General features: G+C 48.0%; 1 protein-coding gene across 6 annotated transcripts in view; it reads right to left on the bottom strand.

Annotated features, from left to right (window-relative positions):
• Positions 1-23,851, bottom strand: part of MICAL-like (protein) — a 66,111-nt gene that overhangs the window by 10,121 nt on the left and 32,139 nt on the right. For 4 of the 6 annotated variants that reach the window (XM_075701098.1, XM_075701099.1, XM_075701097.1 and 1 more), the window contains exons 2-6: positions 19,112-19,446; positions 18,669-18,769; positions 8,940-9,125; positions 6,987-8,387; positions 2,771-2,933 (exon numbers count right to left, since the gene is read on the bottom strand). In XM_075701098.1, coding sequence (XP_075557213.1) covers positions 2,771-2,933; positions 6,987-8,387; positions 8,940-9,125; positions 18,669-18,769; positions 19,112-19,445 — 2,185 coding nt within the window. In that variant the 5' untranslated portion in view covers position 19,446. The remainder of the gene's footprint in view (positions 1-2,770; positions 2,934-6,986; positions 8,388-8,939; positions 9,126-18,668; positions 18,770-19,111; positions 19,447-23,851) is intronic. The other 2 variants (XM_075701101.1, XM_075701102.1) reach the window with 2 other exon arrangements.

The following is a 23,851-nucleotide window of genomic DNA, read 5'->3' as shown; positions in this document are numbered from 1 at the left end:
AGCAAATCAACCGTGCCTCCATCTGGTTAACCTCCCTACCTCTCCTTTCTCTTTTCACTTCAAGCTTGGTTTGATATGCTCAGATAAGCTCCCTTGTACAGGGCTGCTGATGAAAACTTTCTAGCTATGCCCTGGCCATAACTTGTAACAATATAGTTTGAAGGGTTTTCTAGAAAAGATGCTGCATTAGAAGGTTGCAGGGCATTTTCAGTTTACTCTAACCCATTTTATCTCAAAGTTTTTATCAGTACTAAAGTGTAAAACTCCCACAAGGCCATCTTAAGCAGAAAGAGCACTGGGAGGAAATTTCTCTTTGCAGAAGGAAGGTCTGCAAATCTTTCTTCTCCAACAGGAAAAAGTGGTGGTTCACTTGTCAGCCCCCAGTGTGCTCAGTGGCTTGTATGTCAAGATCAACCAGTGTGAAGACAAACAGACCACCTGCAAAAAACAAGCGTGCCACGTAGTACACTGCATGCAAAGAGGTGTTGCATTGGGTATTTCACTTTTGTGTGGTCGTAGTTGCATGGGGTGTTTAGGCAAGTCTTCCACTTAGTGATTATGGAAGCACACCTACAGAACAAAGTCACCTAGCCAACCACAGCTACAAGTGTGGTGGTACAGCACACTTCTAACAGAGCCGTATTGTGCACCATTTTACAAGTGGCAGAAAACTTGCAAATTTTGCGAGGATTCCCTGTCAATTAAACAGCGGACAACTGGGCAAGCACACATCATTATTAGACCAAAAGAAGTGTCTATCGCATGGTGAGCAATGATCTTCTTTGTCAGCTGGCAGCAAATAAATATCCTGCATAAACAGCAAAACCTTGAATAACTTTTGCTAGGCTAGTTAGCAATTAATCTTGGTAAAAGCTAGGAGCTCAAAACACACACACACACAAACAGTCAAGAAAGGCCCCTCCATGCCCAAGTGCTCTGTGCACTTGTGTGCGGGGGGGCCTTTCTAGGGTGTTTCTGTGCGAGAGTGTGTGTTCATGTGAGTGCTTCTTTAGTAAAGAAAGAACTACGGTTGTTAGTAAATGATGCTGCACCCTGTAGGTTGCTCGGAAACATTTACTATTTATTCTTTGAGTGTATACAAATGAGGGAAAAATGATGTGCACTTTATGATATCATACCTGCAAATAACTATCTTCCCAATTCTGCCACCACCAAAAGCCAGTAAATGCTAGAAATGCATTTTTTTAGTGAATGCAGAGGGAAGAGCCTCAGAGAAAATGGAAGGCAGTGCAGTTACTGCCCTGCAGTTTGGTCTGCAGCAGAGTGTTAATTGAGCAGAGCAAGGCAAGGACGGGCAACTGCTGGTTCCAACACCAATGTGCTGAGAAACCTTAGTGGCACTGATTTCTGCAGGTAGCAAAACAGCCCCAACCTTTACTGACACCTTTGCAATTCTTGTTCAACTGCCAATTCAAGAGATCAGCAATGCAGATTTCAACAGCACAGCTCACCTTTGTTTTTCCTCTTAAGCTAAGAAGCAAGCACTGTTGCACTGTGCTGCTACAGGCCAGTTAGTGATTCCATAAACACAGACTGACCATTTACAGAAGCACTTACTTCCGACTAATGTTTTATTTCATGCGTGTGAAATAGACACACATCTGTAACAGCACTGACACATCACAGACATACAAGCAGTGAAAAACTAAAAAGCAGAAACTAAATTTTGCATAAAAATGCCTTCTTTCTTCCTTGAAGACAAAAGATCATATAGAGCATAAACTTTTTAGTTGCAACAGTGGATTTCCAATTGTTCTTTTTTTTGTAATTTACTCTTTGTTCTTTCCATCCCCACTAGTCAAACCAGGATATAAAGATCACGAATATAACGAGTTGGATATAACAAAGTAAATCTGACATTTTTCTTGCTGATATCAGCAAGTAACAAATATATGCTTATAATGAATATCGGATATAGTGAAGGTATTTTTATATTGGCTGCAACTTCACTATAACAAGTTTCAACTGTACTCTTACATCTATCATATTGTAACCAAAGGCAGCACTTTTCGCCGTTTTTCCACTTGGACTGTCCTATGGTCTCGTCTCTACTGCAAGGACTGTCATTTAAATATCTCTGTGGTTTTGTGTCTCCGGCAAGCCACCTGGCTGACACTGCGCAGCCGAAGCCATGCCGACCAAGCACGGGCCGCCCCTTCACTTGGACACATGTAAACACACCCATGGTCTTGCATCTCCAGCATGCCGACTGGCCGACACTACGTGTCAGGCACTCTCCTATTACTCGGAAAGTAAAGTATTTTTGCCGAGAGCAGTAGTGCATTTTTCTTGCTCTCCCAAGTATGCGAGGCGCCCATGACCAGGCACCGCTGGCATTGAGCAAGTGTGCGTATATTCTTCCTACAAGTACTGTGTGCCTGGTGAAGTGTGGCATATTCGCAGCCATTTTCGCCAAGTCCGCGTTAATGGCCGTTCTGGTCCAACTATTATAGTTAATTTACTATTTCTTTTACAATATAGTGTCAGTACCGTGATATATATATTATTATTTGGTTTGAAAACATATATACACTTGTGAGAATGCTAGATAGATGTGTGTATGCTTCACACATGAAATAAACATCAGATGGGAAGTCAGCTATTCTGTGAACTGTTCTGTGACTTTCATTTTTCACGTCTGAAGACTCAGTCAGCATTTTATTAACACTCACCAGTTGCCAAGAACAGCTTGTTATCACCAGCGCCAGTGACAGAAAGAAAGAGCATGGAGAAGGTGGAGCCCGCAAACCTGAAGCAGCAGCAGCGGTGGCAACATGTCCATCTCTCAGGTACTTGCCGTTGCGGTCTCGAATTTGCATCTCAATCTCACGACCTTGCCTCTCCAGTTCCTCCTGCTTGACTGCAATCTCCTCCATTTCCGCTTGAATCTCCTTGAGTGGGATCCGCTTGATCTGTGACCAAACATGCCCGAGATGGGGAGGAGATTTTAATGAAGAGAAAGAAGGAGAGGTCAGCCTGGAGAGCATGCCTCTAACCTGCTACTGCTTATAAGGGTAAGGGTATATACAGGGAAAGAGAAAGGTATAGACGGCAGGTAACTATGCACTAGTAGAATGAGTGACTATACACACATTGTCAAACAGGCAGCATTCTGGTATACAGAAATTTTTTTGGGGGAAGGGGCAATGCATTCCTGGCATACCACCCCCCTTGACTACTCCTGCGTTCCACATCAAATGTTCTGGTGAATATATATTTCACACAGTCTTCACACCACACATGTTCTAAAGATGGGTGTCTGAGCTCATCTCACATAGAAAGCTAAGTATGAATTTTATGGTGTGTTGCACATAGTCAGCCAGCCTGCATGCACTCAAAATCTACAACAGCAAAATGCAACTAAGACATGGCAGTTGTTGCAATACAATAACACGTCAAGCAGGGCCATTCCACATCAACGAAAATGGTGAGCTCGGCCATCCTGATTTTTTTTTAGCCCTGTAATGCCCACAGACAGTTTTGGACAAAACAAATTTGGAACAAACTGTTAACGACTTTTGGCCATGGAGTGTGCATTTGTACAGGAAAAAAAAAACACTTAAATGCTATTTGAGATACAACTTTATTAATATAACAATTATTTAATAAGTAATTCATTTGTTGAACTATACATGGCTGCAACTTCATTACAGCATATCAAAATTGCAGCTATGTGCTTCACATTCAGTTTCCCTTGATTAAATCAGCATTTTGAGGCATTAAACACAGAGTAGCATATGATACATTGGGCATTACAGGGTTAAATACAAAATAATTGGTATGACAGAACAATATTTTTCCAAAAATATTTCAAGCAAAGAAAAATATTTTTGCACATTCTAGGGCCATTAGAATTTTCACAAACAATGCCAAATGAGGGACAATAAATTTGTCAAAAATTCTGCATTTTCTTTGTTGTCATACGACTTGCATCAAAATACTTGGTAGCCATTGTTCTTTTATTAGAAAACAATTGAGGCACTATATTATTGTCTTGCGACCTGTCATTTGCTCTTAAAAACGACAAAAAATGTAGCGTTTTCTGGAAGTCAGTTATAAAAAAGTATCAGGTATGAAAGCCCAAAAATACTTTCAAACAAATGTCCACAAAATATATTATCTGCAGAAATTTTATTTGTCTGCCTCAGTGTTACACAACACTCCCCAAAAGCTATGCTGAAATCTAAAAAAAAAACAGCATTAAGGCTGGTTGCTCATTAACAGAACACTGAAACAGCCTTTGTGAAAACTCGGAGGACATCAGAGAGAAGGACATCAAGTATTTGTAAAGAAAGCTTAGGGCGGGCTTTTTTTTTTTTTTTTTTTGTGAGGAAGAAAAAAGTTGCAGTTGTACCCGAGATGCGTAGAGTGGCATTGATAGCAGTAGCAAAGTATTATACAACTACACGAAGTAACGTTCACAGTGTTACCGGCGGTATAGATTGCAGTAAGCATTCGCTTAATAATTAAGAAGCATGGTGTGACGGCAACCCAGGCAAACGTGAGCAGATCCTACCCGATGAAGGCGCGAAAACTCGCTGTCACAACGTTGCTGTGATGAAAAGAGCAAACGGCGGAGAGCGAACGCTTCTGCTTCATCTCGCTTCAACGCGTCTCCGAAACTCGACCCTCAGTACTAGGCGCGCGGGAAGACAGCACACAGCCACCTCGGCTTGATGAATCTTCGCCCACCCCCCTCCCCCGGACATTACTTCCAAGGCGGGGCGCGGGCGGGGTACGTGCTCAGCCAACACCAACCACCTAGATTAGCTGGCGTTGGCTCAGCCGTACGGAAAGCCATGCGCAGCCACGGCCGGGCTAGAGGAGGAGAGGCTCGCTCACCTGCTCCCCCCACTCGGCCTTGCGCGCGCTTTATCACGTGGCATCGAACCTTCGGGAGCGTACCAAACCACCATCCTCCTAGGCTGACACACGCGTGCTTTCCATCGCACCCACAGCATAGGGCACGCGGGGCGCGATAGGATCTTATCGCACTTTGTATACGGAACCTCACGGTGACGCCGACGGTGAAAATTTACCTGGATTGTCCATATAATTGCTATTGCTATAACAAAATTTGAAGCCGATACCAAACACCGCCAAATTTGTTTGTATGCCGGGCTTCGCCGCACGGCTTAATGGCGAGAAATGCCAACCGGACTGACGCACACGGTACTGAAATTCTGGCGCTCGGTTCAGTGCGACCGAAATAAAAACAATAGACGCGGCTGAGCAGCACATTATGCGGTTAGGCTTAAAATTCCCGTTTCCAGTGAGATTTTTCACATACAGGGTGTTTCAGAAAATGCGCTCAAAATTCTTTTAAAATTTCTGAAAATAGGTAATATGTGACAAGGCAGCTGATTCCGACTTTTTCGAAAAGCCGCAAATATTACACTCTAACAGTAGTTTGCGCCCTTTGGGGCTTATCTTATCGCATAACGATTAATCGTCATCTACCTTGATTGCGTTTCCTTTCTCGAAAACTCTTGAGCTCGCTACTTCCCTGTCAAGAATGCCATGTCACGCTGGTGGCGCGCATGCTGTTCATGACCTGGAAGTACCGGGCGCACAAGATAGATGATGATTAGCAGAAACATTGGATATGACTGCGAACCATCCCTTAATAAAGACATTTTTATCGTCATCATTGCTGCGGGACAAAGATATCTCAAAGTGCATATCAATTCCTCCTTCAAGTGAATACTGACATGTTATGCTGCGGCATCGAGTCGCGCAGTAAGTAGCAGCATAAAAGACAACCGAGCGGACCGAAGCGAGCGCCGAAACACCACGATGTCCAGCTCTCACTCGACCACCTATCGCGTCACGTTCGAAAAAGAAAGAAAGAAAGAAAGAAAGAAAGAAAGAAAGAAAGAAAGAAAGAAAGAAAGAAAGAAAGAAAAACTTAGGCGTGCAGACACGGACACAGGAAGAAGGTCTGTTTCCCTCTTCTTGTGTCCGTGTCTGCACGCCTAACATTCTTATAACATCAATCCTTCCAACTGGCTCAACTTCCTGTCGTTTCAAGTTTCGCGTCGCGAGACATGCACTTCCAGGAAAACGAAACTGGTTCATAGAAAACCTATTACAGTAAATTATTCAGGACACCCCGAGGTTTTCCAGTATTTTTTTTTTTCTAGTGTTAAGAGCTCCAAGACCCATATATAACGCAAAAAGTGAAGTCGGAAATGTTCTGCGAGTACTCCTTTAACAGATGTGCCATAGGCAATCGCTGCCCCTCTGCATGACGCCTAAGGTTGCGTCAGTGACGCATATGTTCACTTAGAACATTGCGAGAACAGGTTGCTTACGAGCAGGAGTGTAGCTGAGGGGGGGAGGCACACAAGACACCGTGCCCCCCGCCCTCCCGATATGTATCTGTACCAGGTTTACCTGGCATAAAACGACGTGCTACAACACCCGCCTGTCCCACCACCTCCCCCGATCAAGCGCGAGACCCTCTCGAAAAAATTTTCTTGGCTACCTCACTAAAAGGGTTTGTATGGCAAAGTCTTTAATTTAGTAATCAACCGGGTCCGTTTGTACGTTCTTCTAGAGTTACTCTATATGCTACCAAATGCTACCTTTGGTAGCATATACAGTAACTCTACGTTCTTCAAGCGCTGCTGGACCCCTGGTGACGTTCGTTTTCCGCGCACGCGCAAGCCATGAATTGGTTTTACTTCCTCCTGAAATTTGGAGAAGCTGGTGCACATAATGGCCCCGGCCTCTTATTTGGTTCTCCGTGGATGCTGCTCACGGGCATTGTTAAACTCCGCCATTTTGTCAAATTTGCCATTTAACCAGTTCTGATTGCTCATAGGGCTGCTCCGCGGACTTTCTATGCGGTTCAATATGTTTAAAGAAACAGAAGAAAATAAAACAAGGACGGTATTCGGATAGTGTCCAGAGTAGCAGAACCCCCAATATATCGCTTCAACTCGAGGATGCACTTCACCAACCTCTCTGCGAACTGGAACAGGCACAGACGGCGCCGGCCGCTTCTTTCGCTTCCAGTACGCGAACGTGCTCTTGGAGGGCGCGTCCTGTATCGACTTGTTCACTTGGTCCTTTTCTTGCTTGTCCTTGGCGCTATCCTTAGCACTGTCCTTGGCGTTGCCCGTATCGCTCTTCTTGACTGGGGGAGGCGGGGCGGCCTGCTTCTTCCTCGCCCTCGGGGAAGGCCTCCGAGGCGATGCCGTGCTCGAGAGGGACGCGTCGTCCCCTTCGGAGAACGGGTTCAAGGAATCGTCGTACAGGCTCAGGCTCACGTTCCGCGCACTGTCGTCGTCTTCGTCCCCGAACGGGTTTAGGGACTCTGGGTACTCCTCCTCCACCTCCTCCTCGTCCTCACCGAACGGGTTGAGGTCTGTAGGATACGCCGAGACCGGGAGCTCCAAGGAAGGCAGCTGCGGTGCTACTGGGCTTTCGCTTACCGCCACGCCTAGTTTGCCGTCTCCGCTGGGGGTCTCTGTTTGCTCGGACACGTTGTTTACGTCGGACTTTTGGTCGGGACTGTCTTCGCCGCTTGGAGCGAGATCTTCGTCGCAGGGCGTGAGCTTTATTTCTAAACTCGGAGCATCCTGAGCTAATTTCGATTCGTGCAACGTTTCTTCCGGGGACTCATCGTCGCAAGTCAAAGATGGCGGTGGTTCTGATGGCAAAGGTGGTGGAGTTTCCGACAACGCGTCAGGCTGATCGTCTGATCCACAACTCACGGAGGCTGATGGCAAGCTTACTACACCGTGCTCCAGTTTTAACGTTCTAGTTCGCGGGGCTGGCCTCGGAATCGCATCGACACCCACGGGGACGTCGGACTTGATGACCGGCAAGTCCAATGGGGTAGTTTTGCGCGGCGAAGCACTCTGGCCTCGAGGTAGACGCGCTGACAAACTGTCGGGCGGCGTGGAATCCGCGAGGCGCCGGTCCGGAGTGGACCGCTCCTCGGCCTGCACGCTCCGTGGACCACTCCGAGGACTAACCCAAGCGGCGGGTTTGTTCTCGTTGGCCTGCGAGAAGCGCTTGATGTTCTCGCGTACCGTCGACGTTTTCGGTGGCTCGTCACGGCGCCTCAGAAACTCCGGCAGCTCCGGCTTCTGCATCGACTTCCACTTGGCCACGGGGCTCTCGGAGCCCTCGCCGTTTCTGTCCAACGAGTCGGCCGCCGTCGTCGAGTCCGTCGATGTGTCGGCGGCCACCATGGCGCTCTGGAAGAGCTTGCGAGCCACGCGAACACTCTCCGTGAGCTCGAGCTTCTTTTCCGGTATCTCCGGCTTGGTCACCGCCGTCGCCGGTGAACCTTTCGATGGGGACTTTGGTGATGGCTCGTCGCTCTGTGCGAGCGCGAATTCGGGCCCTTCGTCCTGCAATGCGGAAAAGCGACGTGTAAGGTCATCGCACCGTGCTGTGCGTTGCCAGCTGAGCCGCTGGTTGATTTCAGCTCAAATTTCGCACACAAGCGTATCTTGCAGTGAGTTCGGTTTGGTACCACGTCTTCGGGATTTACTTGCCAGTTCCGTCCACGATAAACGCAAAGAAGGTGTCGCCTGTGGCAGACGCCATGCATACAAAACGTGTCGATTCCGCTGCAACGGAACGGTGACGCCATCTGACACGGCTTAAGTGAACATCGTGTTTTTGACAAAGCGGTAACCGATGGCGCCGCCGTTTTGCTGGAGCGGAATAAAAAATAAAGAAAAAAAAACTGAGTGGCGGCGCCGCAGGCGACATTCACACCGGATACACACTGAACAAAACTGGTAAGTAACGTTAAAAAGAACCGTATTAAACTAAACTCCCTGCTTAATAATACGTACCGATGTGCGAAATTTGAGCACGAACGAGCCGGCGCTTTATAGCGGGAAGTGTCGCGTATACCTGGCGCTCCTGTTTACGCAACGAACGCGCGCGCATACCTTCGGGCAGACGGTGCACTCGTAGGTGCCGGGCGCGTTGTCGCACTCGTTGTAGGCGCCCGGGCTGAGCACCGCGTCGCAGCGACTGCAGCGGAAGCACGACCTGTGGTACAGCCGGCCGTCCACCATGAGTCGCTCCAGCAGGAACACCCGGTTACGGCACGTGTGGCACGAGTCGCCGGCGACCTGCGCGAAACGCACGCCGCGTTGGAATTCCCTCGTTCGGGGTTTCATAACCGGCAGCCATTCTTTTCGTGTGTGTGTTTGTATAAACAGAGGACCCGCGATTTCACTTCGAGAGCTGCATGCATCACGATCGGCAGCTAAGTACAAAGTGCAGACAGAGTCAGTCGACATGGTCGCCTAGAAATCTGCGCAAAAAATGCGGCGAGGAGAAAACAGAGCAAGAGGTTCAATTTAAACAGCATCAGGGAAACGTATACGAAAGCGCGATAAAATGGCAGTCAAAAACAGCGCATACGCTCGCAAAAGTTGGTACACGCTTTACGCGCGCGAAAGTGCACCAGGCTCGACACTATATACTGTGGTCGCAATTCGTTCACATCTCCGGCAACATGTGCTTGCATTTGTGCTTTCGCACTTTTCACATCGTGAAAGCGTAAATTTCACGCAGCTAAATATTTTAGCAGGAATCTACAGCTTGGAATTCCTATCGGAGACGTCAGTTACAATGTGCTGGAAAGAAACACTAACGACAATGCGGCGGAGAGATCAAAGCTCACACTGTTACACGTTTACGTGCTTCGCCCCCTTTCATCGCACAATATTAAGCAAGCTGTCCTACACAGGATCACACAATTTATTCATGCGTCGTATGAATATACCCACACATGCACGCTCTGTCGCTTCGCCTGCCTCCCGCCATGCCTTTTTTTTTTTTTTTTTTTCGTGCCTGCTGTTCATTTGATAACTGTACCAGCAAGACGTTCAATTGGCGCGTAACGCTTTGGGGGTTTTCTTCCTGCACGACTATCTCGAACTGATAACAGCACTCTGCGACTGTGAACAACAAAAACGGAAACGAAATCGTGACAAACAGCGCACGAGCTTCCCCGCAGAAGCCCCCCGAACGTGACCGATGTAGGTCGCGACACGAGGAGAAGGAAACGCGATCTTCCAGCCGTGCCTCATCCGCTCATCACGCGCACCACGCGTAGGCTTGTTTTACACCGGCGAGCCGCCGTCGAGTGGACAATTTCAGAGGGGCAAAAAAATAAGAAAAATTGCAACGGAGCTGTACGCTATAAACCCAACTGATCCAGAATGCATATCCTAGTGCTTACATAAAATGAAAATACAAGGGGAAGAATCGAACTAAACTCTGACGGAGGTGCACTGAACAGTGCTGATTGGGGCATGTTTTGAAGGCAATCGAACAGCGCATGCGTAATCGCTTAAGGGTTCAGTGGCTAGTCATTTGGCAAAAACATTCCAAAAAAAAAAATGGCTGCGAGTCAAATCTTGAAAAGTGCACGTTCTTAGGACGCTACAGTGGTCAACGTGTCCGTGCGATCAGCGAAGCTTTTCACACATAGCGACGCGGTGGTTTTTGTGCTTTAGCGTACCATTCTATGTACCTACCCTGTAGTGAAACACGCTACTAATCTAATGCTGATACCCCACCAATAACAACAGTCGGGGACGAATTGGTGTACTTATCTCTACGAAGATTCTCTTTCCTGTCTATTGCAGTTGGTCACGCAATAAACTCCTGTTTGGTTGTTAGTCACGCGTCTGACGTCTTCACTAAGTCTCGTCTTTTGCGCTGTTCGATTCCCTTCGAAATTCCGTGTTGTTGAAGTGCCAGATCCACGATATGACCATGAGCCACGTTGTGCCGGGGGACTCCGGATTAACTTCGACCGCCTCGGGTTCTGTAACGCGCACCAAAATCTAAGTACACGAGCGCTTCTGCATTTCGCCCTCGTCCAGGACAAGCGCTGGCTGCCGACTGATGTAGTTCGTTGTGAACGGCACGTTTAAGATCAAACAAGGGTAAAAAAAAAGAAAGCAAGTATCATGATGGGTATCATTACACCTATCATTCCGCACGCATGCTCACGCTTTTCGAAAACATGAGCTCTTTGTCTGAAAGAGCGACGATTGATGGGTTTCTGACGCATGCGGTATTTCCTCTAGTGCTATCCGTGTAACTTCATGCAACGCGTGTGCAGTCTTCAGCGTGCTTGCCCGTCGCAGACGAGTGCTCTAATTGAGCTTGCTAAGTTGCACGATCTCCAGATTAAGCACGAGTACGGTTCTACCGTAACGCGCCAAAACGGGAATATTATATATATATATATATATATATATATATATATATATATATATATATATATATATATATATATATATTACACACGCAATGAGCGGCTCCTGCAGGCACGGACTGCGTAACTCAGGCCAGCTCTGGGAAAGTCCCAGAAACTTGAATGCTTGTTTATCTTTTCTTTTTTACTTTCAACTTATTTATTACTACCCGCTGCCGGTGTGACAGACGAGTACGTGGACTCGTCTGTCTACACAGGATCACCGTGAGAACAGTTTTCATTTTGACCGATCACGGATATTTGGTGCGTGTCGGCGGGTACAGTGTGCGGTCGGTTAATTTGGCTCCTTGTCCGGGCTTTCAGGTCGGTGCCCTTAGATCTTTCAAGCAATATATAAGAGCTCATTCTGCTGGTAGTCCTTACCCTTTCCAGCGAGACTGACCGTAAAAGCTCGATCACCGCCGTTATGGTGTTTTGACCCCTTCGAGGACTCGCGGTTGGATTTTATATATTCTTGCGTGGTTAACTCTGCCTAGGGACATTCCCATCTTGGTATTGCTCTAGGCAAAATGAACCATGCGAAAATACAAAGTTCAACAGCGAATCGTCGAAGGGGCCGAACATCCTCAAGTGGCATCTCGTGCACATCTATCATCTAGGGCAATCGCAAAATTTGGATTGCCCTAGATGAGCGGGGCTTGCTGGGAGGACAGGTAACTCTCACATTTGTCGGGTTTTTCCATTAAATGTTGCGTCGAAAATGTTTGTCTCCGCCTTCTTATATATATATATATATATATATATATATATATATATATATATATATATATATATATATATATATATATACATGGCAACAACTTTTCTCTCAGTTCTCTATAGGGTAACGTTTTGTTGACGCTACTCCATGGGCTTTCTACCCGCCGTGGTTGCTCAGTGGCTATGGTGTTAGGCTGCTGAGCACAAGGTCGCGGGATCGAATCGCGGCCATGGCTGTCGCATTATGATGGGGGCGAAATGCGAAAACACCCATGTACTTAAATTTAGGTGCACGTTAAAGAACACCGGGTGGTCTAAATTTCTGGAGTCCTCCACTACAGCGTGCCTCATAATCAGAAAGTGGTTTTGGCACGTAAAACCACATAATTTAATTAATTTCCATGGGTTTTCTGCTATCTATCTTGTTTGCCGTGTCATGGTATCTGCGCCTGAGCTCACGTGGAAACGCAACACCGAAATGCTCTCCCATGTGACTTGGAACCCCTCGCCACGCATGTCAGCCGGCTTTGTCCGCTCTGACCGCGACGTTTTCGTGCACTGGGACTGCACACTGTACAGCCCCAGTGCAACCCCTATGCAGTCCGATCTTGGCCGAAAGTCGTTTGGCGAGAAATCATTTCGCGCAGCCGGTAGAACGCAAGAATCACCTCACTGAAGTTAGTGCTGGTCCGACAGGCGCTGGATCACGCACTCGGCGACCCCGCTGTCGCTGGCGAATCCTTTGTCGAGGCGCCTTTGTATTTTGTACGTGCCCAATAATTGCTCCCTTTCGTAGTGAGCGAGGAAGAGCTCGAACCATGTGAAGCAAAAAAAGGCAACTGTGTTACCCTTCACTCACTAATTGCGATGCTTTGTCAATAAATGTATGAGTCAGATAATTTTACTCCAAGGGTCTGCAGACTCTTCAAAAGAAGCAAAGATGGTAGGAAGATACTTTCTGCATTTTTCTGGTTAGCGTACAGTCAGTGATGTCGCATTTTTTTTTTTTTCATAAAAAAGTACTGGCTCACCGGCTCCAGTCTCACGTACAAGTTATTATATTAGCCGCAGCCGTATGCAGATGAAGGAGAAAACTATTGCTTCACCATTGCTGACGAAAAGAGGCACGTCCATTATCCCGTGAAGCACGGCATAGTGACTTTAGCAAAGTGGTCATGCAGCATTACTCTGCAGCCTTAAGTAAACAGGACCAACACTAGATGTAAGCTAACGCTACCGATTTAGCCACAGCTCAATATCCATGGTTTTTTTTTTCTTTCCTTGCCACTACTGGACATAATTGGCAAGAATTGACGTCCGCAAATGTCGGCGCCATGACTAAAGGTAGTCAAACGAAATGTAGAATTAATACACACGGTTTGCACATATGTGTTCATGTGGTATTAATATGACCTTCATACGCGGCGTACACATTTGTGTGCTTGACTTGTTTCTGGCAGTACTGCCCATCGGAAGCAGAAAAAAAAAAACGACACGGATATTGCTCAGTAGGTAAACCCCTGCATACTCGATGTGGCTCTATTTTACTTCACATAAATTGGATATGACACGAGCATATTTCCGAAGGGCCATGTTTGATGGGATGGCCATGTTTTATGGGATAGTCAATGTGCTGCGTTCCATTAGCGATAGTGGAGGAACATTTCTTTTTCTCCCTCGTAATACATGGAGCGAATGATTAACTTGTGCCCGTGGTTCGAGCCATTAATTCATCACGTTTAATTAAAAAGCGCGGCACTGCAGGACTGACTGTAATAAGTGAATGTTTACTTCCAATAATCTGCAACGCCTAGGAATAAAATTGCGTAACTTTGACGCATTCACTGACAGTCCACTATCAACCGCGACTAAAAGGGGACATAGGAAATGAAAGCGGTAGGTGGTGCAAGCCGAACCCACAACCTATGCATTAAGTGTGCGATGTCTGTCAATTAAGCTACGCGGTGGCTGTTACCTGCTCCAAAGTTCACGTAATGTACATTGACGCCAGCAGCGGAAGGATTTTCGAAATTTGCTGCCATCGTCGCGAGCGGCTCTCTCTCGCAAGGCTAGGCCTACTGCACAAAAACCCGAGTGGACAGACGCCGCAGCTCAATTAGTAGAGAATCACTAAACACAATAACACCGTCTGGGGGTGCATAAAGGGTGTTTGGTTTGTCCCAGGGCTAGCACCTCCAACCTTGAGGGGTGAAATCGTATCGGCGATGGGGACAATTTAATTTAATTCTTTGGCGATATTTCGAGGCAAGTAGACATGGTACCTACGAGAGAAACACGAAAGTTGCACGAAATAAGCTTTAATAGCTGCCAGTGTAGAACTCTCGTGTCAGATATTTCGTTGCGCACTAGGTTGTCAGAACTTGTTCAGAGAAGAACAAATTTCAGAATACGCGCAGTCAGAATTCGTTAACTTTTACACTACGGCTTTTTCTCATCGCAGGCGCAGTTTGAAATCGCCATCGTGTGCAATAGAGCATTTCATAGCATTAAAAGCAAGGGTGTCAGACATGAGAGAAACCAGTACCTGCAAGGATGTAAGAACGGTCTAGACTGCATATATCGTGCAGAGGTGTTCGGTTCTCATCGGCAATGTTTTGACACTTTCATTTCTCTTACTAACTTTACATTCTAACTTTTAAAAAAAGTTAATTTCTCCTATGCTATCGTTGGCTTCATATATATGGTTGTCTCGTTCCGTTTTGCGTTACTCCTCATAGACGGACGGCATGCCCGCGTCATCTTTTCACGGAGGAGAGGTTGTGGGGGGGTCCTTACATTTCGCATGTTCGCGCTGCCCTGGCCGACTTGAAACTGGCATTAGTTGTCCCGGTCCTTTCCAGTCTGCTCTTGGGATTCCACGCGTTCGCCAATGCTCTCGGATTGGTAGGACACCGGCTGTTCGTCCGTGTCGTGCTGCTCGTATCGTTGCAAGTCGTCAATATGCGATTTGAACTCCTTTATTCCGTGTTTTCGTTACTAGCGTATAGGGCATGCGTAACATTATTTGGCACCGAAAAGGCTACGGAGCATTTTGTTCGTTTGGTGTACTCACGACGAACTTGTATTTTGGGCGTTTTCTTTGTAGGCGTGCCTAATTTGTATCTTGGGTTTTTTTTTTTAGGCGTATCTTCAGCTGTCTTGTTCTCTGAAATATTCATATGTGCCGGTTTTTCAATCTTCTTGGGGTTCGATGATTTTAATTTTTTTCCTTCTGTGCGAGTTGACTAATTGCGTAGGCCGTCCTTGTCCTTGTCCGCCTTTCTTGTTCCCGTGTTTTTATTCGCGCTAAGTTACTACTTCAAATATGGCCGTGTATGGCTTCTTCCCCATTTTCATATCATGCTTTGGTGTGAGCGAACAGTGGCCAAGATTATGGCGTTTGAAGCCGTCCTTCCGTTGAAATATCGAACGACTTTAAACAGCCAAGATCAGCGAGTCATAGTGTGACTGGCCCATTTGGAGGTGCCCTACAGATGAAGTGTTCTCTTTGGTACAGACTGCACAGTCAACAGCCTTCTGTGGAACTGATTGTTCTTTTCTATGCATCGCAGAAGACAGCCGTTTTGAGTTGAAGGATAGACGTCATCACAATTGAGACTGAGCTGCCGTGGCACTCCGGCCCCGCATTTGGACCCCGAGAGCCCAGTCCCGCCGCCATTTGAAAAGAAAAGTAATCAACCACAAGACTGGAAGCCCTGGTGCCTTCTTCGCTTGCGACAGAATCACAAGAAGTGCAGCACGAGGTATTTCTTACCGACGCCGCATCGTGATGCTGACGCTAAGCTGACCACCGTCCAGACGAGGAATGATGTACGCGGTCATTCTGGGGAGTGGAAAGTGGATCAGAGCACTGAAGACAGCAGAGATCGAATTACCAGACCAGTGTCCCCTTGTTGACAAAGTTTTTCTTGCCTCCGTGAAGAGATTGCCGCACCAGGCAATTCGATCTACTTTTCCGCTCAATGACTCGTCGGTGCACAACTTTTTTTAACAAGTGGGTCATTCGTGGGCAGCGCCTCGCTGACATGACCGCGTGCTCAAGACTTGGCGTTCGAAAAATGTTCTCGCTCATCTTTTGCTTTAACGCAGTCACAAAGGAGAGAATTGTCCGTGAAGTGCCGAAGGCCGCCCCGTGTGCCCTCTGGTCGCTAATTCCAACGCATTTTCGAAGGCATATATATCCGTCTATCTTCCGGAACGTCACTTGAAGCCCCTCACCGATATGTCGCTGATTGCATCGTCTCTTCGGCCCCGGCCGGTCTCTGCCCATGGCCGCGGAGCTAATAGCGATTCTCAGATTAGATCTAGACACATGCAGTTGTAGACAGATTGCAACTTCAAAAATGGCGTACATATGCGCTTCCAAACGGTCCACTTTGTATACCGTAAACCGGCGCGTTCAAGTCAGACTCCTTACTCCAAAGGTCTTTGCGGCCAAGTTACCTAGACTCGGTTCACTAATGCGCTTCGCCACTATGCTGCCCGCGTGCTTGATTTCCACGGATGTTTCCTCCGCGAAACTGGTTGGCTCTGTAGTAGTAAACATCACTGTATATAAATATTCCTACCAGTTTGTGGGTATGTTTGTAAAGAGCTACGACATACTTGATAGCCAGGCGTTCTGTATATTTAGATAACTGTTTGCGCTCGTGGATTTCTGTACGCAAGTGCCATGCAGGGACTCAGGCTCAGCTTTGGGCCTTTCCGGGACGGGAATTCAGTTTTCTACAGATACGGTGCACGTGGTTGTTATATGACGAAAGCACACTGGCGAGCGCTTGCTGTCGGGTGTTGCGCGCGAGAGTGAAAGTGCGCACGAAGGCAGAGGAGGCCCCGCACTAGTGTTGTGGGATTTCGTGAGCTCAGGCGGCCAACTGATGAAATAGACACGTGATACAAAAAGCTCAACACCCCCTTGACGGCGAGGAACGTTAAGATGGTGCACCGCCGTCAACACCTGAAGGGGTATTCTGTAAGTGGCCACCTCGTGGACATGTCCATTTCGTCTGCTGCTGAAGTTCTGATTGACTAAGCCGGGGTAAGCGGCAGAAGGAGACAGGCGCCCCAAGCCAATCAGCACTTCAGCAGCAGACGGGACATGTATAAGTGGACAGTTGCAGAATACACCGCCCCCCCCCCCCACCCCCCACCCCGCCGCAAGCAGCTGTAAATATGACACCGAAACAGGCGTTCTACATCGCGTTTTAAAGGCCAACTGCAAAGGAATGTTACTTTCGCTATAGTGGTTACGATAATTATATACTATTTAAGAAACCCTGGCAACGCTGCATGGCTGATAAAGGTCTGATGTTCTTGTTACAAGATTTTGGCACCTGAGCAGACGACGCGTGCACCTGGTTGTTAACATGTAGTGATGACGCAAATCACAGAGCATGTCCTGAAGAGAATTTTCAGGCGCCATGGGGGCCGCCCGATGTCGGAGGTCCGTGCCCAGGCGCCGCACTGCTTTTTATCGTTCCGTGTTCGGCGACACTTCCGGCGAGCGGTATAAGAGGCGTATTCTTGCCAGAGCTTCCGTTAACAAAAACAATTATTTTTGCAAGCTATTCGTGACGCATTCACCCATATTTAAAACACAATTTAGCAGGAGAGTCTTTCTTACGCAGTACAAAATTTAGCTGAGATTGGATTTCAACACTAACGATCTCCTGCTGCGGGCAGCACGCAATCAGTTTAGGGCGATCATCTTTCAGTCCTCGATTGGCAGTACACAAACAAACGCGCCTTCTTGAAAAAACAAGGTGCACATCAATCTATCGCTGCTCAGAATGCCGGCCACTCCAAAGGAGCTGGCAGACGCGACCCTAATGCTAAGATCGTTGAATACTCACACATGCAATTTCCACAACACATGCGTTGCGGCACTTGCACGCGTGAGCCACGTCTTCCTAACATCCTCATAATATACTGAAGAGAAAATGCCTCGGCACGTGAGTTCACGGAGGCATATCGTATCAGCGCTACATCTTGGACACTGCGCAGTGGTGGGCACCAACTCCTACCTCTGTTATGATAAGCATGTATTTTTGACAATGTGGGTTTTCGCTGTTATCGTGTCTTATTTCGGCGTGCAATGTGTGTGTGTGCGCGTGCACGCTGACATTTTCTTTGCAAAGGAACGCATTCTGCTGTGAATAAACATAGTTGCACGCGGCGCTCCTTCCCCGTCACGTCGATTTCTTTTGATGCACGAAGACACAAAGTACACGAACAAAGCCCCGCCAGCAACACAGACGGGAGGACGGCAGCGCCCATCTGCAAGAGAGTCGCTTACCGCCATATCCGGTGTTCTCCGTTTCCTCTGCAACCCCCTTGCACAACAACGGAACGAAGAAGCACATAAGCGGGATCGATGAACAGCCGTTTTTTTTTTTATTGCCTTTGCACTGTACACAAAGAACACTTGAGCAACAACAGTCCTGTTGTGAAACGGCATGACAAGAAGGGTCACACGACACGTGTGTACAGGACGACACTGACTCGAAAGCTTTGGTATACCATTTTGCGGAAGACGGCGCAGCTTGGCGGGACCTCGCGGAAAAGAGCCCTGTGCTCCGGGTGGGAGGAGGAAATGGAGATCACGATGCTCGACGGGCTATAAAGCTAATGAGGGACCGGCGTCCAGGAGGCGTCATACCTTGGTCGGGGGCCCGATGCTCAGCGGCGGCGGTGGAGACGAGGACGCGGGCCTCTTGAGCGCGGACGCGGCTGTCGCCGCTCTTCGTCGGGAGCCGATGCCTGCGCGGGAAAGTGAACGAGACAGCGAACATTACACTTACGCGTGGGCCGCCGTTTTGTTTATTTATTACTGCCTAAAAACAATATATTAGGCCTTGCGACGACAACCTCTCGGTGCCGTTCATCTACAATTTCTCTGCAATGGCTTCACCATTCACAAAATTGTCCCGCACTGCCCCAGAGACGCTGCAAGCCAGCGTTCATCGTCTGAAAGCTGCGCCTCGGGCAGTTTGGGAAGCAGTCCCAGAACTGCCCGACGCGCAGCTCCCGGGCAGTCCGCGGGACGACAATTCGAAGGGACTACAACCCGGCGATTATTGACAGTCTGCTGCAGCGACTCACTGCCTTCGAAGTACTGGTAGAACTGGGACACGTAGGTGGCCACGCTGAGCCGGTCCGGCTCGCGGTGGGCCAGCATGTCCTCGGCGTCCAGTAATGCCGGGATGCCCAGCTGCGACTCGGCGACGCTGAAGGCGAGCCGGTTGTTGGCCAGCACGTCGCCCTTGCGCAGCGAGTCGAACTCGATCAGGTCGGGCCGGAAGTGGTGGATGAGCGCGCAGAAGGCGAGCCCGTCGCGCCACGACGAGCTCATGTCGACCACGTGGACGTCGCGGTAGCCCTCGGTCACCCGCCGGCACCACAGCTCGAGCGCCTTCAGCCCGCGACGCTCGCCCATGCTGCAGCAGCACGACAAGTTGCGGACCACCACCGCTGTAGCGGGCGGCATTTCGGCAGGCAATGTGCATTACATAAATTGCGAGATAATCGAGCCTAGGGGTACTTTGTAATGCCCCAGCATTTGTTTGGCTACCTCTAAGGCAACAAATTCGTCGTCTCGCAAACAAACGAAGGAGCAACGGAGGGAAAAAAGTGGACAGTGTCAAGGTTGGCGTCTCATTGACGCCACGGTAAATCCCAGATGAAGGCGAAAGGACATGAGGGAAAAAGGGAGTTGATTTCCAGGGAGAAAGGAAACGCACAGTGCGTTTGGCTGCAAAAATCGACGAAAGCCAAGCGGACACAGCGTCACGCTCTGCTCAATCGGCTAGGCAGCGGAGCCATGCAGGGCAGCCTTCCGTCGCTGCCTATAAGAGCGTTGTGCGCACAAACTTTACAGCGGGCTTGCATGTGCAGCCGTGTGCGTATCTGAGCGGGACGTATACTCTTCCATCCAAGGAGCTTCGGCGAAACACTAATCGCTTTCAATGCTTCGTCCTTCGGGCGAAACTGGCCGCCTCCCCCTTTCTTTTTAACGACGCTGAGAGGGACATTCGACGACCAATACATTTGAGGTGTTAGCTTTGTTCCGAAGGTCCAATCCTTAATTTAATGGACAGTTGCTTGGTCTCTGAAAGCGAACTCTAAGAGATGGGGGCGCATACATATAGCAAATCGGCCTTACACACACACACACACTACCCCTACAAATGTGCCGATGGCAGGCTCCGTTCATTGCTAAATTTCGCAAAGGAACAACAAACGGCATCTAAGTAGCCGCCCTGCAGCAGATATGCTCCTTCAAGCGCGGAATAGCTTCACTCAAGCGCAGCTTTCTTTGCCTTCTTCAACGGGCTCTGGCGTGTTCGCTCCTTCGCTTTCTCGCACAGCCAAGTGGGCCGATTCCGGAGACCGTGTAACAAGTAAACTGGGCCGACGCCGGAGATGGTGTAACGAAAACTGGGCCGATCTCGGAGACCGTGAAATCCACAGTAGCGCGTCTCACAATGGTGGAGGCACTGCGCGTCTCGCGCCACTCTCTTCAAGAAGCTGACGCAGGCTTTGAAAATCGTTATCAATCGTTTCTACTGGAATTTTTACTCCACGCAAGCTACGCTCGCATTTGGTCGAACATTAGCAGACGTCAAAATTTCCCCGCTGGATTTAGCTGCAATGACTTGCGAAGCAGCGTGCCGCCATGGAGCTTACGCTGCTATCGCGTACTCGAGCCTTTTTTGCCTAATTTCGATAGGTTTAGTTTCGTTACTTTCGATGTAAAGTTCCCTTATTTCTAAACGATCAACTCGCTGTCAAACCCAATGAAGTTCCATTTTCGCCAGAATTTTCCTAAACTGACAAACTTTCTAAAAATTCGAAGTTTCTCCTGAGAATAGACGCCAATCACCAGAGTGTCTTCTACCCTCTGGTGATTAGCGATCAGATTTGCTGTAACTTGCACTACGCCAACAACACAAGCTTGGCATCTTATACGCCGTAGAAGCGCTGACAGGATCACCCACATTTGTCAAGTCAAGAGAGGAGTAGGGTAGCCCTGCAACGGCCTATACAGTCTGAAGTCTATAACGACTCGACCTGCAACAAACGAGGACGCCTCTTTTGTAAGGCTTCAGACATATAAAGAACATCGCGATGCCTCGTTCGACGGGTTTCGAGTGCGATGACTCAAATGGTAGGAGCAGCAGCAGCTGCTGCTGTTTTTTAGCCTTTGGCCAAGTTAACGGGTAACTGGTCTGGAGTGTTCCCGGAGTATGCTTGACAGGTAAAATAAAGGTGATTCGGGCTAGATTGAAAAAAAGAGCGCTCCCTGTACAGGCGCAAGTCGCTTTTTCGGGACAGTCAGCGCGCAGAATACACTGGGTGCTTCAGCGGACACTCAAAGCTTTTTTAAACGTTGCCTATGGCAGATAGCACAATTGTAGTTCATGAACTGGTCTACTCAAAGAGGCGGGCATTACTTGCACAAAAAATTGAAACGCATAATCAACGAATTACCAAAAAAATTGGTAATTAACTTTGAAACTAATGACCTTATGGCCCATACTGCAATTTACAAATTCTAGACGTGGATTTCGCAAGGCGGATCCACTTGGAACGAATTCTCAGGATGACACCCGCTTCGAGATAGTAATTCCCGAACTTTGCGGAGAAATGCATTGGCGTTCAGGTTAATTTCTTAACGAAACGTCGTTTTACGCATTCAAGCACAAAAGTAACTGGAACGCCAATGCATTTCTCCGCAAAGTTCGGTAATTAATATCTCGAAACTGGTGTCATACTGAGAATTCGTTCCAAGTGTATCCGCCTTGCGAACTCCACCGCTAGATTTCGTAAATTGCAATATGGGCAATACGGTCATTAGTTAAAAAGTTAATTAGCGATGTTTTGTTAATTTGTCGATTATAAATTTCATTTCTTCTTGTGCAAGTAGCGTCCGCCGCATCAAGCAGACCTCCTCATGAAAGATAATTGTGCTGTCTGCTACAGGCAACATTCAAGAATTTTTCAGTGTTCGCTGAAACAACCTGTATATCTCTACAGTGTCCTAACACTATTTCAAAAGGAAAAACAAAAGAGGCAACTTGTTTGTATTTGCTGCTGGAATGTAGAACACGTTCGTACGAAAAAAAAAATGCTATTTGAATAACAAAGTAAACGTTCTTATCTTTCCCGTAAACTTCTTGTCGTTCACAGATTAACGGAGCCGTCGATGACGGTAGCAAAGTGACAACTTGCGGCACTTTTCCCAATAACAATGCGTTTGAAAAATTTGCCAAGTGTGTTCTCGTCGAAGGAAAATCATAAAAGGGCTTCACGTTGACTTTGCACCAGCAGCCATTGCATCATTATATTTGTGTGAGCTCCGATCAAGCTTTGCGTGAAAGGATACCGCTAGCAGCATTACCTCTCCTGTAAACCAGTTTCACGCAAACGCTAACACGTTTACAAACTATATTAACCTAGTAATTAATAATCCGTAATTGGTTTGCTGATCTATCCCCCACTCAAACTTCGCTTCGGTGTGTCAACGCCGATTCGAGTTTTTCGTTAAGCCTCACGTCGTTTATGCCAGCATTTTGAGGCTTGTAAGGCGTGTAAAAAGTGATACGTCGGGCGTAGTGGGAACAAACATACGCTGATGTGTCAAGTCAATTAACGCGCAGATTACATACAGTGCCAGCAGTGTCCATAGCTCTGGTTCGGATCCCTCGGCGTAGTTCAGCGTTTTACAATACTCTATCATTCACACCGAAAACACCGGAAGCTGTACGACTGCGACGGCAAGAATAGCGATGGCGGGTTCCCCTGTAACGGCAAACTGGTGGCACAACGAATGCCTTCCGCATACACGTAGGAGGAGGAGACCGTTGAACATAATGCCCGCCCCAATTAGCCCCTTCAAGCGCGTGCGTGTGCTGGCCGATGGCCACAGGCATAATACGACTTATTCGAAAGGAAACTTTGCAAGAACCAAGCAGCTCTTGTACTGGCGGGAGCTCAATTAAGAGTACCTCCAAAGCCCCGTAATTATCGAGGCTCCGATGAACGTCGGTGAAGCGGGTGGTGTTTTTCACGGAGAGCGTCCGCAATGCTGTTCGACGTTTTTATCCATGACGACTCCACGCAGCATCGGCCAAGGAATACTTGGCAGGCAACGTTCGCGGCGAGCGCAGAAACGCCGAGCGCTTCGCTGACGGAAGCATGACAATCACGTACACGACCATCGATTACGCAAGGAATCATCGAGGGCTTTTTAGGGGAACGTCTCCTTCCAGCAGAAGACCGCGCCAGCGCCACACTATAGGGGTGACGAAGAAGGAAGCTCTTGTAGCCCGTCTAAACCACGCCCTACAGTCCTGGAAATTCGCAATCGCGCACTGGGAGGTTCCTGGTGGAGAAATTTCGATGTTGCAGGCGTTTTGGAGTCGTCCGCAAAGATAAGTTTCTGGCGATCAATCAATTTTTGGGCGTCGCTGTAAGGCACAACATTTCTACCTGCCACTTTGCACTGTATACGTAGGAGACGCTTATAATCAACCGTTGAAAGTATCCATAAATTAAATTGAGCGCAGGCGGTAGCGCGTTTGTAGTTCATAGCGTTCGTCGCCCGAGCTGCGAGAGGGGTTCGTACGAGTGCTTCGAATGAGTTCCACAAATTTAACAGGGATAAGCGGGCTAGTTGGTGGTCGTTATTGGAACGCATCATGTAACCGCACAAAAACAAGGGACAATGAAGGAACACACGCCTGTCTTGTGTGTTCCTTCTTTGTCCCTTGTTTTTGTGCGGTTACATGATGCATTCCAATGAGTTCCACAAAAGCTGCACACAGCTATAACTTGGCTTCG

The sequence above is a fragment of the Dermacentor variabilis genome, chromosome 8 (assembly GCF_050947875.1).
Source record: "Dermacentor variabilis isolate Ectoservices chromosome 8, ASM5094787v1, whole genome shotgun sequence".
In the NCBI taxonomy this organism is placed as follows: Eukaryota; Metazoa; Arthropoda; class Arachnida; order Ixodida; family Ixodidae; genus Dermacentor; species Dermacentor variabilis.
The sequence above is the reverse complement of the archived record's forward strand: the minus strand, read 5'-3'. Positions and strand labels throughout refer to the sequence as shown.